We start from the raw sequence: 13459 nt of genomic DNA on the forward strand, positions 1-13459 counted from the left end.
CACCCAACCACTGTGAACACGCTGGCTGGCACCAGGGGCCAGGAGAGCCGCCGGACGCCACCAGGCAGAGGAAATGGGCAGTGGGGGGCAGACCTCAGTGTCCAGCACAGAGCCTCAAAGACAGGGCAGGGGGTGAGGGGGCTGGAGCCCGCTGCCCAGACTGGGCCTAGTCGTCTGGGCTTGGGGGGGGTCTGTCCATCTGCCAGACTTGAGGCTCAGCTGGGGGTGGCGGTCCAGAGGAGAGCCCATGAGGAGGCAGAGCCCCTGGGAGGTGGCCCCAGCGTCCTCCAGGCCCCCCAGACCCCTGGGTTAGGGCCGGGTCCTGCATGGCTCCAGGTGCAGGTAGGGAGGGTGGGAGTGGTCAGGCACGGTAGGTAGGTCCCTGTTGGCAGGAGGGCTGTGGACCCCGGGGAGAGACCCCGAATGCTGGCAGAGCCCTAGCTCCCCGGCCCTCCCGGAGGGTGCTTTGGCGCCACCAAGCTGGAGGTCAGAGGCCCTGGGCCCTAAGCTAGTGGGGTCCGGACGAGGGATGCCCGTGGCGGGAGCCGGGGGAGGGGATAGGGGTAGAAGCTGACGGCAGGGTCCGCCCATTTGGCCGGCCACAGCACCCGCGAAAGGGGCACTCCAGGGGCCCCAACATCTTCTCTCCCTCCTCTCCTCCCCTCCCTACCGCCCTCGGGTGGGAGAGCTCGGGGAGGACAACTTCAGAGCCTGCCCCACAGCCCCGCGGGTCCCCTCGGTGCCAGGCACCCCCTCCCCAACCCCCTTCCAGCAGTTTCTCTCGCGCTGTTTTTGGAAGTGGCAGGCGCCCTGCCCTCCCCCCCGCGGGGCCTTCGGCACCACTGACAGTGTTAGGCGGGGCCGGGGCCGGGACCGGGCCTGGACCGGTGGCGCGCCCGCCCGGAATCCCGCTCCTATCCCACCGCAAGGCCGTTGCTATAGAAACCGAGCAACAAAGGGAAGCGGGGTGGCGGCGCGCGGCAGGGTGGGGTAGGGTTCCCTTGGGGACCCGGGCTCCAGGACCGGGCAGGGCGGGCCGGTCCGCCGTCGGGGAGTCAGTCTGCTTGTCCTGACACCGCCCTTCCGGGCCGAGGCCCTCGCTGGCCAGGACGCCCCCAGTCGAGGGGGCCGCGGACTCCCAGCCCCACCCGCGGCCCGGCTGGCTGCCCCGACGTTGCCATGGAAACAGGCGAGGACAGGGCGGGCCTGGGTAGAGGCCACCTCGCGCGCGCGACCCAGGGGCGCCCGGCGGGTCCAGTCGCCCCCCATCCGCCCCTGCAGGTGCGCCCCCGCCCCCGCGGCGCCCGGACCCCGAGGGCGGGCTCCCGACGCCCCACCCCGGACGCAGACCAATGGGAGCACAGACAGCCGGTCGGGCGGGGCTGGCGGGGCGGGCGCGGCGGCGGCGGCGGCGGCGGCGGTGGGGAGACGGGCGCGGGCGGAGGACACGGACTGAACGGGAGCGCACCGACCATGGCCTCCAAGTGCCCCAAGTGCGACAAGACCGTGTACTTCGGTGAGTGCCCGGGCCCGGCCAGCACCCCGCCGCCCTTCTCGGTCCAGGATGCGCGGCCCCGACCCGGCTCGCCGCGCTGCCCACGCGGGTGCGGCTGAAGGGCGGAGCGGCGACAAGCTGGGGGCGGCCACGCCCGAACCCCGAAGTGGACGATGGGGGTGGGGCGGGGGCCCGAGGCCCGGCGGGTGGGGGGCGCGTGGTACCCCCGAGAATACGCCCGGGCTTGGGGGAGAGCCCTGGGTTCGCGGGCGCATCGCGGTTCTCCCGGCGGTGCCGAGCGGGGCGGGGTCGGGCGGGGCAGCAAGCTCCGGGCGCTTCTCGCGCGCTCCTGTCCCTCTCGGCCGTTTCGCGCGGACCCCAGTCCCGCCTTCCGCGGACACCTGGCCGGGCTGGCGTGGCCTCGACCCGTGACCCCCAACCCCCACCCCGACCTCTGCCCACGCGGGGCTGGGCTCTGTCTGGACTCAGTCCACGCGGGGGCAACCTTGGCCTCTACCTCCTGCGTGTCCCAGCGCGCGCCTTTCCTTGGCTCACGTCCCCCCAGGACTTTCCCGGGGGTGGGGTGACAAGCAAGTCCCCACAAGCAGGAGAGGACGCTGGAGCCCAGGTGGCCAGGCCCCCTGCTTCCTCAAGGTCAGAACAGTGGCATTCAGGAGGAGGTAGCTGGGTAGAAGGGGGTCCTCTCTGCCAGGATGCCCCCTGGGTTGGCGGCACCTGCCCCACCCACCCCCCAGCACTGGCTCACCCACTCTCTGGCGCTCCGACCCTGTTGTCTGGCTCACCCACTCTCGCTCATCCTGGCTGATCCGACTTTGCCAGGGCGGCGAAGTCCCTGCCCACCGAGCCTCCCACCAACGCCCACACAGACAGACTTGGTGGCACAAGCCAGGATGGCCAGAAGGGCAGGGAGAGACAGGGACAGACAGGGGATCCGATCCTTCTGTTGTCATCCTAAGGGCAGTGGTCCGGGTCTGGACTGGGGACAGGCCGAGGTGAAGATGGCCACTTGGCTTCCCAGCAGGCCAGAGCGGGAGGAGGAGGCCGGAGGAGGCCGACGTTGTTTGCTGTTCCCAGAGGGGAGGGACCGGATTTGGCCTGGAGTGCTTCTGGGCTGGCTGGAAGCCGAGGGGCTTCCGGATGCCTCCCCAGGAGTCCGCCCAGCCCTCTGTCCCCATCCCAGACAGGGCTCATCCTGTAAGGCTCAGGGTGGGGGCCAGCGCCAGGGTCCTCCTGCCAGCCCCGCTGCCCGCAACTTTGCTCCCAGTCAGGCTAGCTCAGGACCGGGCCGACAGTCCCGTGGACAGCCCGGAAAAGCGCTTCTGCCTGCTTGGGCAGCCGCCGGCTCCCAGTAAAAAACAAAGGCGGCTCAGACTCGGCTGGCTTCTGTCCTGGTCTGGAGGCCCTGGTGGAGGAAAGGGCCGGGGGCCGGGGGCCAGACCCTCCCACCCCCAATCAGGCTTCACCCCAGCAGTCTACACCCCAAGCGTGTGCACAGTGCAACCTGGGCCAGGATACCCCAGGGTGACCTCAGGGACACCGAGCCTTTGTGTCCCCGACAACCGAGCAGCCGGGTGAGGGCCGGTTGCCTTCCGAGCCATTAGACTCAGTCGATTCTGCCTTCCCAACTTGGGCCGGTAATGTGTGGCCGTCGACCTGGCCAGTGGGTCTGAGGGTCACTCCCCTGCCCCCAGGTGGCCACATCCTACAAACCAGCCAGTGGTTCTGGCAGCCCTGAGCTGCAGCTGCCTCGGCCGCCGCTGGCCAGAAGGAGAACTGGGAGAGGATCCGAGCCCGCCTTGGGCTCAGCCAGCTCCCATCTGCCCTGGCATGGACCTGGGGGGAGGCCTGGCCAGCCTGCGTCCCAGCCTCCTTGGTGCAGTGGCCAGAGGGATCTAAGCTTGTGCTGCCCCTGGCCGGGGCCAGCAGGTTCCCCCAGGGCCGTGGGGAGACATCGCTCAGGGCTCCGAACCTGGGCCACCAGGGGGACTCAACTGCCCTCCAGCAGCACCCACAGGCCTCCTGGGGCTCGGGGTGCCCCTGGCCAGGCCCTCTCTCCCTGCTCTGCTGGGTCTTGGGGGAGGCCTGGTCCAGGTGGGGGCCCCTCTGTGAGGGGGACCAGAGGAGCCACTGGTCCTTGGCCTCTTCTTGGGGCTTGGCCAGATTCTGCCAGGGTGGAAGGGGCCCAGCCCACCTGACCGCCCCCCCTCCTCCCCGATGCCTCTGGCCGGGCCCCTTTCCCGTTGGAATTCCAACTCAGCTCCGGCCTTTCTTCCTGCCCTCTTCTCCGCCCTTTTCCTGCTGTGCTCCCCTGGGGAAGCCTCAGCTTCCGTCCACTGGGAGGTGGCCCAGCAGCCCCAGCTTGGGGCAGGGGACAGGGAGGGGCCCCAACGTGACCCTCAGCAGCTGGTCTCAGACCTTGAGTGCCAAAGCAGCAGCCAGAGGCAGGAGGTGGAGGGGGCGCTCTCAGAGCTTAAGGAGAGGAAGCCAAATATAGACAGGCAGGCGTCCTGTCCCACGGGTGTCCCATGGTGGCGACAGGGACTGGCCTCTCGCAGGGGTTCTGGAGGCTTGGGGCCACCCTTCAGCGGGGGCGCTCTGCCAGCTCCATTAGGGCCTGATTGGAGGGTTTGGGGGTGTGTGTGAGGGAGGGGCAGGTGTCCTGGTGAGGGGATTGGCAGGTGCTTGAGCTGGGACCCCGTCCAGGTTCCCTGCTGCAGCCCGTGACCCGGGGTGATGAGGGTGCCTGAGACCAGAGGGAGAGCAGGGCCCCCGGGGAGCAGAAGGGGGTTACGGTGGGGGAGCAGGCAGGTGCCACGTGGCTCCTGGGTGGGGATGAAGGGGACCGGCGCAGAGGCTGCCCAGGAGCGGGGGGGACAGCGGGGGCAGCAGGCGGCTGAGCGCGGGAGGGCAGGAGGGCGCCGGCCCTGACCCCCCTCCCGCCCCAGCTGAGAAGGTGAGCTCCCTGGGCAAAGACTGGCACAGATTCTGCCTCAGGTGCGAGCACTGCAGCAAGACGCTGACGCCAGGGGGCCACGCCGAGGTGAGCCCCTCCCCCGGGCAGGGAGGGGGGGGCCGGGGAGCCCAGGCCAGGTCCCCGCCCTCACGCCCTGCCCTCTGCCTAGCATGACGGGAAGCCCTTCTGCCACAAGCCCTGCTATGCCACGTTGTTCGGACCCAAAGGTGAGCCTGGGTGGGGCGCCACGGCGTGTGATCTGCTCCAGCGCTGGGGGACATGGCCAGTGCCGATCCTCGGCCCAGCAGAGACTTGGGGCTGGCCTGGCGGGACGCTGTGGACCCTTGGATTCCCCCGGCCCCCTTGTCTCCTTCCCCGTGCTGGCCCCTCCCGTCCTTGAAGGACCAGCATCCTCCGTGCCTTTCCCGGAAATCTGCAGCCCACGGGTGCCCTCTGGGTGGGGGTCCTGACTCCACAGTGGGCCATGGAGGACCCTTTTCTGAGAAGTTGGGGGGTGGCTGTGAGGGCTGGGTGGTGGGCGAGCCCACTGGCCACCCCCCCTACCGTGCCTACCATCTCACAGGGGTGAATATCGGAGGTGCCGGCTCCTACATCTACGAGAAGCCCTCTGCCGAGAAACCGCAGGTCACTGGCCCCATCGAGGTCCCCGTGGCCCGAGCTGAGGAGCGGAAGGCCAGCGGACCCCCGAAGGGGCCCAGCAAAGGTGGGCTGGGCTGAGTTTCCGGGGGCGGGGGGGGCGGGGCGTCGGAGCCGCTGTGCCCCGTCCTGACTCCTCCCCCTCCCAGCCTCCAGCGTCACCACGTTCACCGGGGAACCCAACATGTGTCCTCGTTGCAACAAGAGAGTCTACTTTGGTGAGTGGCCGCGCCCACCCCCAGCCTGGGAGGTCTCCGCCAGGGGGGGCCCCGACCTCACCACCTCTCCCGTCCCCAGCCGAGAAGGTGACGTCTCTGGGCAAGGACTGGCACCGGCCGTGCCTGCGCTGTGAGCGCTGCGGGAAGACGCTGACCCCAGGCGGGCACGCGGAGGTGAGAGGGGCGCTGGCTGGACGGTTGGGGGCGGGGCGCGCAGCTGCCGGGACGGGAGGCGGGGGAGGGGGGTGCCGGGCGGTGGGCGTTGCCCCCTGGTGGCCAGCCTCGTGGCTCGCGTGCGCGCAGTGCTGCGTGGCGTGGCGTGGCGTGGCGTGGCGGCGCTGTCCTCCCCTCCAGCTCCCCCAAGGTGAGACGACCTGGCCAAGGCTTTGAGAACTCGAGGGTTCAGGGAGACCCGGAGGAAGCCACCAGGGGGAGTGGGGCGTGTGGACTCCGTTGCCCTCGCTTCTCACCCCCGCCCCCATCTCGTCCCTAGCACGACGGCCAGCCCTACTGCCACAAGCCCTGCTACGGAATACTTTTCGGACCCAAGGGTGAGTGTGGCCAGGAGGGTCTGGGATGCGGAGTCTCCCTTCCTCCACCCCTCCCCTACCACCCTTGCCCCTCTCCCCACAGGGGTGAACACCGGAGCTGTTGGCAGCTACATCTATGACAAGGACCCCGAGGGCAAGGTTCAGCCCTAGGGCCCCAGGCCCTTCTGCAGGGCATTGGCCCGCCTGCGCAGGCCCCTGGCCAGGGGCCCACTGCTTGGCTACGAGGGGAGAGTGACCGCCGCCCAGTCCCACCTCAGCACCTGCGAGTCCAGGGCCTGCGTGTTGGGGAGGAAGCCCCTGAGCTGACTCCAGAGCCCTGCCCACCAACCCTGTCTCTCTGGGTGTGTCTGCCTTTGTGTCCCCAGCCACCCGTCACCCCCTTTTGTGTCCTCCTGGCCCCCCGTGTCCCCATGTCTGTATCTCATGGCCCACACGTCCCTGAATGTCCCTGTGGCCTGGGTGGGTCTTTCTGAGGTGGCCGCCCCACGCTCCCCCTCCTGCTGCCCGAGTCCTGCCCACAGTGTTATTTATGCCCCCCCCCCCCCCCCGCCCGTGACAGCCACAGCCACACCCCTCACAGTGTCCCAAGGGTGGAGGGACATCCCTGCCAGGAGCCCTCTGCCCGCCTCCCACCCTGCCTCGCAAGCGCCCGCCCACCGCCCTCATGTGGCTCACATTCGACTGCCGGGCGTCCTGCTGTCAATGAAAGGTTTGAGGATCGCACAACCCCGCATTGTGTCTGTGTCTGTGGCATGGGTGTGAAGCCGAGATAGCGTCCCTTCGTCCGGGGGTCCTCTTCCCAACGGCGGTGGTCGTGGCTGGGAGGCGGGGAGGCGCTGATTTAGGCTGTGGTGCCGACACTGAGGTGGGCTGGGCCCCTGAGAGGGACCAGACTAGCTGGATGTGGGGAGGGTGGGAGGCATCCGGGGGTGGGGTCCTGGTCCCCAGACATAGGCACCAAAACCAGGGGGTCCTCTGATCCATCAGAGACCCAGAGGGAGAGGTCAGCCTCGGGAAAGAGCAGAGGGCATGGCATGTGGAGGGAGAGGGGGCAGGTGACCAGAGGAGGGGTCCTCTGCAGGGGGAGAAGCCGGTGAAGGGTGGTCAGGGACGAGGTGGGCCTTCAGCCCAGGAGGAGCCTGGAAGTACAGAGGGTTTAGGGGGAGTGAGGCTGAGCGTGGTCGGCCGGCCCCGGCATTGGTGGGAGCCCAGGGACAGAATGTGGGCAGTCTGAAGGAGGGGCCTAGGGGCTCCTGCCTGAACAGCATTCCTGCATCTGGGCTTGCAGTGTTGACGGAGTCACCTCTGGCCTCCCCAGGCTGTCCAGGCTCTGCCTTTGCAACCAGGAACTCTGAGTAGCTGGGAGGAGGGCTCTCCTCCTAGTCTGCTTTCCCTTTACCTGCTGGCTCCCGGGCAGCCCACCAGAGGGCGCCCCTTCTCTTCCACGCTGGGCGCGGGGGGCAGAACCCTCGGAGACCTGCCCTCCAGTGCTCAGCCCTGCCCTGGCCTGCTCCCAGCACCCCACCCCCAGATGCCTCGCCCTCCCCGAGCCAGAAGCATCGTCCGGGCCTGCTCAGTCTGGGCCCGTGTCCCCAGCACCATAGGCAGCCGGCTCCCCACGTGCCCTGCCCCCAGGGACAGCTCCCAGCGCCCCAGCCCGTGGCACAGGCCCGTGCCTGGCCCGCCCTCCAGTACGCGGGCCCAGACACAGCTGAGCCTGGGTGCCCGGCTCATTGTCCCTCGAGCAGCCATCCGTGTCCCTGGGGTGGAGGGCCGGCTCCTGGTGTCTGCAGTGCCAAGCCGCCCTCCTCCTGGCCAGTCCAGGCGCCCAGCGTGGGCGGCAGCGTCTCCTCGTACCTGGCCGGCGCCTGGAGCGCAGCCAGGATGTGCAGGGTGGGTCGGCCTGCCCTGGGGGTGGGAGGCGCTGGAGCAGGTGCCCCAAGGGCGCCCAGTTCCCACCCCAGGCAGAGGGGAGGTTCGGGCAAGCACGCTCGGAGGAGGGGCTGGGACAACACCCCTCCACATTCCCACCTCCCTCCCGCCAGCACGAGGCTCCTTGGTTGGGGGGTCGTTTGGGGGAGAACTCAGGCTTCCCTGAGCACCCCCAGGCCCGCCCTCGCTGAGGGCTCCCGGTGTCGGATGGGAAATTCCTGTTGTCCGGCCGGTTAGGGGCTGCTGAGTGCACAGCCGGGACCCCTCCTCCAGGAGGCTCCAGGGGAAACTGCGTAGGGGAAGACTTGATCTGCGGCACGCCCTTCCCCAAAACCCGGGGAAGGGCGGGGCCTATTCTCGTGTGAAGGCCCGCCCTGGGGGGGTGGGGCGAGGGCTGCCGGGGTCGCCTGGAGGGAGGATCGGCCCGGCCCTGCCAGGGACGCAGTGCCCTCCCACTGCCGGGTTCTGGCCCGGGAGGGCGCGTTCCACTTCCTGCGTGCGGAGCGGGTCGCGCCTCCGTGTTTGTTTCCGCGGGGTTGTCATGGAAATCGGGGCGGGGCCGCTACCGTCTGTCTCTGCGCGGTCGCTGGGTGTTGTCGGTGGGGGCCGCGGGTGGCCCTGCGCTGCCGGGGCTCCCTTGGTGACACTAGCTCCAGGAAGCCTCCCCACAAGCCAGGTGTTTCCTCGGGCGCCCCTGCAAGACGCAGGGGAGGCCTGTACGGTGTGCCGCCTTCTCCACCTCCCCGCCCCCCGCCCGGCCTCCACCCCCACCCCTCCAGCCCGGTCCCAGCCAGTTGAGGCGGCCCTGAAATGCCATCTAACCACCTCTGTTCCATCCAGAACCCCAGGGCTGGGCACAGCGCCCGGGCCTCCTCCACCATCCTGCTCCCCAGCTGTACCCCACCTCCCACCGGTCCAGTCTTCCCCACTTCCTTGCCAGGACCCTCCAAGACCCACCCTGCACCCCATTTCAGACCTGGGCCCTAGCTGGTACCCCCACCCTCCATCTCTGTGGGGACTGCAGCTCCCTCGGCCCCCACTTCCCTGAGGCCCAGAATCCCCTGCCCTAGACCCCCAGCCCCTCTCCCTCCACCTTCCCCTGGGCCAGTGACCCACCAGTGCCAGCCCTCTGCTGTTGGAGGCTCCCCTGGGGACCCCACCCAGCTAGGCTAGACTGGCTGAGCTTCTCTAGGCCTGAGGGAGCATGACCTTTTTCCAAGCACCAGCGCACTGGTCACGGGCTGTGGCCCCCTGGGTGCTAAGGGTCAGGAAGTCACCTAGTGCCTGTGACCCCGGCTCTGGGCCTCTGGGAGCTGGGACAGGCAAGGACTGGCGGGAGACCGGGGCGGCCAGGTGTGGGCAGCACGTTTTCTCAGGGCCCAGCTGGCTGCAGGGGTGGGTTTGTGGCCATGAACGTGCCCAGCTGCTGGACTGAGGAGGCTGGAGTTTGAGGCGGTGCTGCATGGGCCTTGGCTCCAGGCCACAGAGATTCCTGGAACCAGGCTCAGCCTGGGGTGGGGGGAGGGGGAGGGCAGGGCGGGCTGAGGGAACTCAAGGTTGTAGGTGCCCCCATCCCTCCACCCCAGCCCCTCTGCATCCCACGCCTGCTTCCAGCAGAGGAGGAGGGGGGCCTTCTCCTACCCTGACCAGGCTGTGGCCTGGTGGACAGGATCGGCGTCCTTCTGGGAAAGCACAGAGTCCGTTCCCTTCCCCAGCCCCAGGGCCGCCTGGGGCAGGACCTCGGGCCAGACAAGGGGCCCCGGGAGACAAGCTGTTAAAAATAGGCCCTGGGAATGTCTGAGTCTCCAGGACTCAGCCTCAGCCGGGCCTGGGGGAAGGGCAGGGAGGGGTGGACTCTGGGTGCAGGAAGCCAGCTCTGGCCCAGGGCTCAGCAGTGGTCCTGGAGCACATGTTGGCCCTGCAGGGCATCTGGGTGCAGGAACACCAGACAGGCCCTGCTGGCCTCCAGCCCTAGCAGGGGACATCCTTACACCTGTCCACACTGAGGAGGGGGCCCAGAGACTGGGGCGCTGGGCACTGGGTGGGGGCTTTGAGAATGGTAGGGAAGAGGCCAGGGGCAAGTGCCACAGTGTATGGCGTTGGGGGGGGTCCGGGGGGGGGCGGTCTGTCCAGCCCTGAGGGGCAGAGCTCTCCTGGTGGATTCCTCAGCAGTCACTGGGGCCCAGCCCTGCCTTCACCAATTCTCCCGGCGCCTGGAGCCCAGGCAAGCCCTGCCCTGGGGCCCCAGCCTGGCCCTCTCCATCCAGAATTCTGCGGCAGGGCAGGGTCCTGCCCGGTTCCCATCTGGGTCTCCAGCTGAGCCTGGGTGGAGCTTCAGCAGGCGAGGGCGCGGGAGTGCGCAGAGAGACGGTGAGCGTGCGGAGGTGGCCTTGGCCAGGCAGCCAGAACTCCGCAGTGACCTCCCCCCGGTCTCAGGGCCCTGGATGCCCTTAGGCTGGCTTGGGGCAGGGTGGACATTCTGGGCACAGAGCAGCCTGGGGCAAGTAGCCGTCCTGGCCGCTGTCCCTCACACTCCAGACGCAGCCCCTGTGCCTCCAGCCAGTGCTGGGAGGGAGAAGAGCGCAGGGCCATGGTGCTCGTAGCGCCAGGGCGGGCCGCATCTTGGGGTGTGCGAGGTGCTTCACTCTGTACCTCCCATGGGTTTGTGCAGCAAATGCCACTAGGGCCCCAAAAGAGTAAGGAAAGGGGTGGAGGACCAGGCAAGGCAGATCTGGGCCTTGAACTGGACCGGTGGTCCCGAGTCTGGTTGACCTTGGGCCAGGCCATTGCCACTCCCCCACAAGTGCATCCTGGGCAGGTGAGCCCAAGGAAGCAAGAAGCCTGTTCCTGGAGGGACTGTCAGGGCCCTGATGGGCACCCAGTCAAGCCTCAGATGGGGGTGTGCCTGGCCATAGAGTCTAGAGGGCTGAAGGATCTGTCCACCCACCACAGTCCCCCAGTGCTGGGGGGTCTGCAGCTGGAGGGGTCCCCACCGCCACAGGTGGGCAGGACAGACAGGGAGCTGGGGGAGTTGAAGGGGCACGTCAGTCTGTGACTGAAACTTTGGGACGGTTCCAGGCAGTGTGTGTGTGTGTGTGTGTGTGTGTGTGTGTGTGTGTGTGTGTGTCTCTGTGTGTCTGTGTGTCTGGAAAAACCGTGCTATGTAGCAACCAGAGGGCAACGCCTATGGCCCTCGGTCCCCCCCTGGCATCCTCCCCACAGGGCCCCGTGCTGTGACCATGGCAATGGCAATAACAGCGGGGAAGGCCAAGAAGAGATTCATCACCCTGCTTTTCAAGGGGGGGGCTCTCAGCTCCCCCCACCCCCAGGGTCAGGCGGGCTTGGAGTCCCAGTGTTGGTGGTATGGAGGCATCATCCCTGGGGCCAGGTGTGTGGAGGGCAGACAAGCTGGCTCACAGTCCCACCTGGCCCGGAGCCCTGAGTGGGCTGGGGGTGTGGGCCGGGCAGAAACATGGGAAGGCAGCTGCTCAGAGAAGGGCCTCGTGCACGCATGCCCCGAGAGACACCCTGATGGATACGCCCACCCAGGAAGGCACTGGGACACACGCGTGCGCATCCAGGCAACCTGTCGGTCACTGTCCCCCTCCAGCTCATCATCCCGGTGGAGTTGACCTCTGCCCGGCACACCCACTTGGGGCAGCCTTCTCAGGGATCTGCAAGGCGGTGCGTGCAACACGTGTGGCCTGATGCCCAGGATCTGCTGTGACAGACGCCCACCTACCCCAGAGTGTCCTGCCCTGTGCCCCCCCGCCCACGCGGTCCTCTCCATCACCAGGGGTCTTTGCCCTTCCTCCCCTCTCGCTGCTTCTACCTGTCTGCATTTCCTAGCTGTGTCTGTGTCTCCGTGTGCCCCGTCCACCCCCCCACCCCCCGGCACTCTCCTGCTTTCTTTCCTGCCCACCTTGCTCTCTGGATCATGGAGCCAGGAGATGAGGGAAGCCAGGACCACCTCCTGTTCCTGGCCTGGCCTGGTGGCATCAGGCGCAGGCCAAGGAGACACCAAGGGCCGGGTGGGGGTGGTGGGGAGGTCGGGCCGGTGGTGTCGGCTCCAGAAACCATGATGAGGTGCCCCTGTGCCAGGCAGAGAGGGTGCTGAGGCTCCGGGCCCGGAGCAGGCTGGGCTGGGGCTCCACCAGTGCAGGGCAGGGCGTGCACCGCCTCCTGAGGGCAGCGGGCAGCTGGGCACCGGCGCTACCCACCTTGTGGACCCCGGGGCTTGCACAGCTCCGGGGGTGGGGGCAGAACTATGGCCTCAGAGAGGGGGTCCCAGGGAGGTGGGAGTGACCGGAGAGCGGTGTGGTGGGCCCACCGCGGGAGTGTGGGGTCCAGCGGGCCGTCCTCACCAAGGCTGGGGTGCGGGCGGCCTCCCTGACCCTTGAAGGCTGGGAGCTCTCACCGCCACTCCGACCCGGGCCTGGTGGGGCGCCGTTGGGGTGGAGGCAGCCACAGCTTCCACTCCTGGTCCCGTTGCCAGACTCTGGGCTGGGGGGGGGGGGGGGGCGGGGGGCTGCTCGCAGCAGGTGGTGAGGGTGAGGGCGTCACTGGGTGGGGAGGCCGGAGCTCCTGGGCCCTGTCAGAGGGTGGTCTTCAGCACCCTCCATGGGGACAGGGCCTGGACAGGCCCAGAGATGACGTTTTGTTTGGCGAGATGGGTGTGTTGAGGGCACATGAGGACGCTGATAAAGCTTCAGGGTGTAGGATGGAGACACGGCTAGGGAGGTGGCCTGGGTGACAGTGATGGAGGAGGGTTGGCCCAGGCAGAGTCCTACAGGGCACAGAGCACTGGGACCCCACCCAGGCCTCCACCTCAGCCTGGGCTAAGGGGCAGATGGGAGGCCGGCCAGCCGCCTTCCCTCGAGGGCCGCACCCCCTTGAGATGCAGGCCTCTCCGCTGGTCGGCAGAGGCTGGCCTAGGACCCCGCAGCCCGCCAGAGAGCCAGCCCCCTAGGTCTTCCCCCATTCCTGGGGCGGGTGGGGTCCGCGGTCTCTGCCTGGCACGGCGGAGGCTCCAGGGCCGCTCCCGCTTTCCTTGGACGAACGACTTGGACCGCTCTGCACTCGGCGCTTCCCGCAGAGATAAAGCCCCCTCCCCCGCTGGCCCCGGCATCTCCCAGACAGCCTGGGCCGGCCTGGGCGTCGCCGCATCCACTTCCCGCCACAGAACCCCCAGCCCCTGCAGCCGATGGCTGTCCCCGTGGAGAAAAGGGATGCCCCGTCGCGGAGTCCCCTCTTCTGAATTCCCTGGGGACGTTCCCGCTGCGGTCCGATGGACTTCCAGGGGCGGGTCTGAGGTGGGGCGCGTGAGAGAGACCGGTATGTCCCTCGGGGGTGGGGAACTGGGGCGGGGCGGAGCGGGGCGGTCCTCCTGGCCCCGCGCGTGATGGAGGCCGCGGGGAGTTCCTGGGGGAGGGCTACCAGGCTGAGACTCCCCTGGCAGGTGTCCCCAAACCTCCATCGGGGGAAGGGGACACGCTGGTTTGCATCTCTTTGCATTTTAGAGGTGACCGGTTCCCTCCCTGGCTCCGGCATATCTGGGGCTGGGGGTGGGGTGCTCCCTCCTGCTCTTGGGGAGCCCACTGCCCCAGATCCTGGACCCGGCGAGTCCAGAGTC

The 13459-nt window shown here is 68.6% G+C and overlaps 2 protein-coding genes across 5 annotated transcripts in view; both read left to right on the plus strand.

Moving 5' to 3' along the window:
* The first annotated feature begins 1337 nt into the window (after positions 1 to 1337).
* On the plus strand, positions 1338 to 6624 carry CRIP2 (cysteine rich protein 2). 4 transcript variants are annotated; one of them, XM_032623927.1, is made up of 8 exons: positions 1338 to 1516; positions 4511 to 4556; positions 4639 to 4696; positions 5053 to 5193; positions 5276 to 5344; positions 5424 to 5518; positions 5838 to 5895; positions 5978 to 6624. In XM_032623927.1, exons 1-8 carry the CDS (start codon positions 1353 to 1355, stop codon positions 6043 to 6045), a joined length of 699 nt encoding a protein of 232 aa, XP_032479818.1. In that variant the 5' UTR covers positions 1338 to 1352; the 3' UTR covers positions 6046 to 6624. The 4 variants fall into 4 exon arrangements, with proteins under 4 accessions (XP_032479818.1, XP_032479816.1, XP_032479819.1 ...); XM_032623925.1 differs by having other exon boundaries at positions 1371 to 1516; positions 4462 to 4556; positions 5978 to 6621; XM_032623926.1 differs by having other exon boundaries at positions 1434 to 1516; positions 4489 to 4556.
* A 3506-nt stretch (positions 6625 to 10130) lies between these two features.
* TEDC1 (tubulin epsilon and delta complex 1) overlaps positions 10131 to 13459 on the plus strand; it is a 31751-nt gene continuing 28422 nt past the window's right edge. Inside the window, exon 1 of the mRNA XM_032623616.1 lies at positions 10131 to 10135. The gene's annotated coding sequence lies outside the window, so the exon portion shown is untranslated. The remainder of the gene's footprint in view (positions 10136 to 13459) is intronic.

Source organism: Phocoena sinus, chromosome 2 (assembly GCF_008692025.1).
Source record: "Phocoena sinus isolate mPhoSin1 chromosome 2, mPhoSin1.pri, whole genome shotgun sequence".
In the NCBI taxonomy this organism is placed as follows: Eukaryota; Metazoa; Chordata; class Mammalia; order Artiodactyla; family Phocoenidae; genus Phocoena; species Phocoena sinus.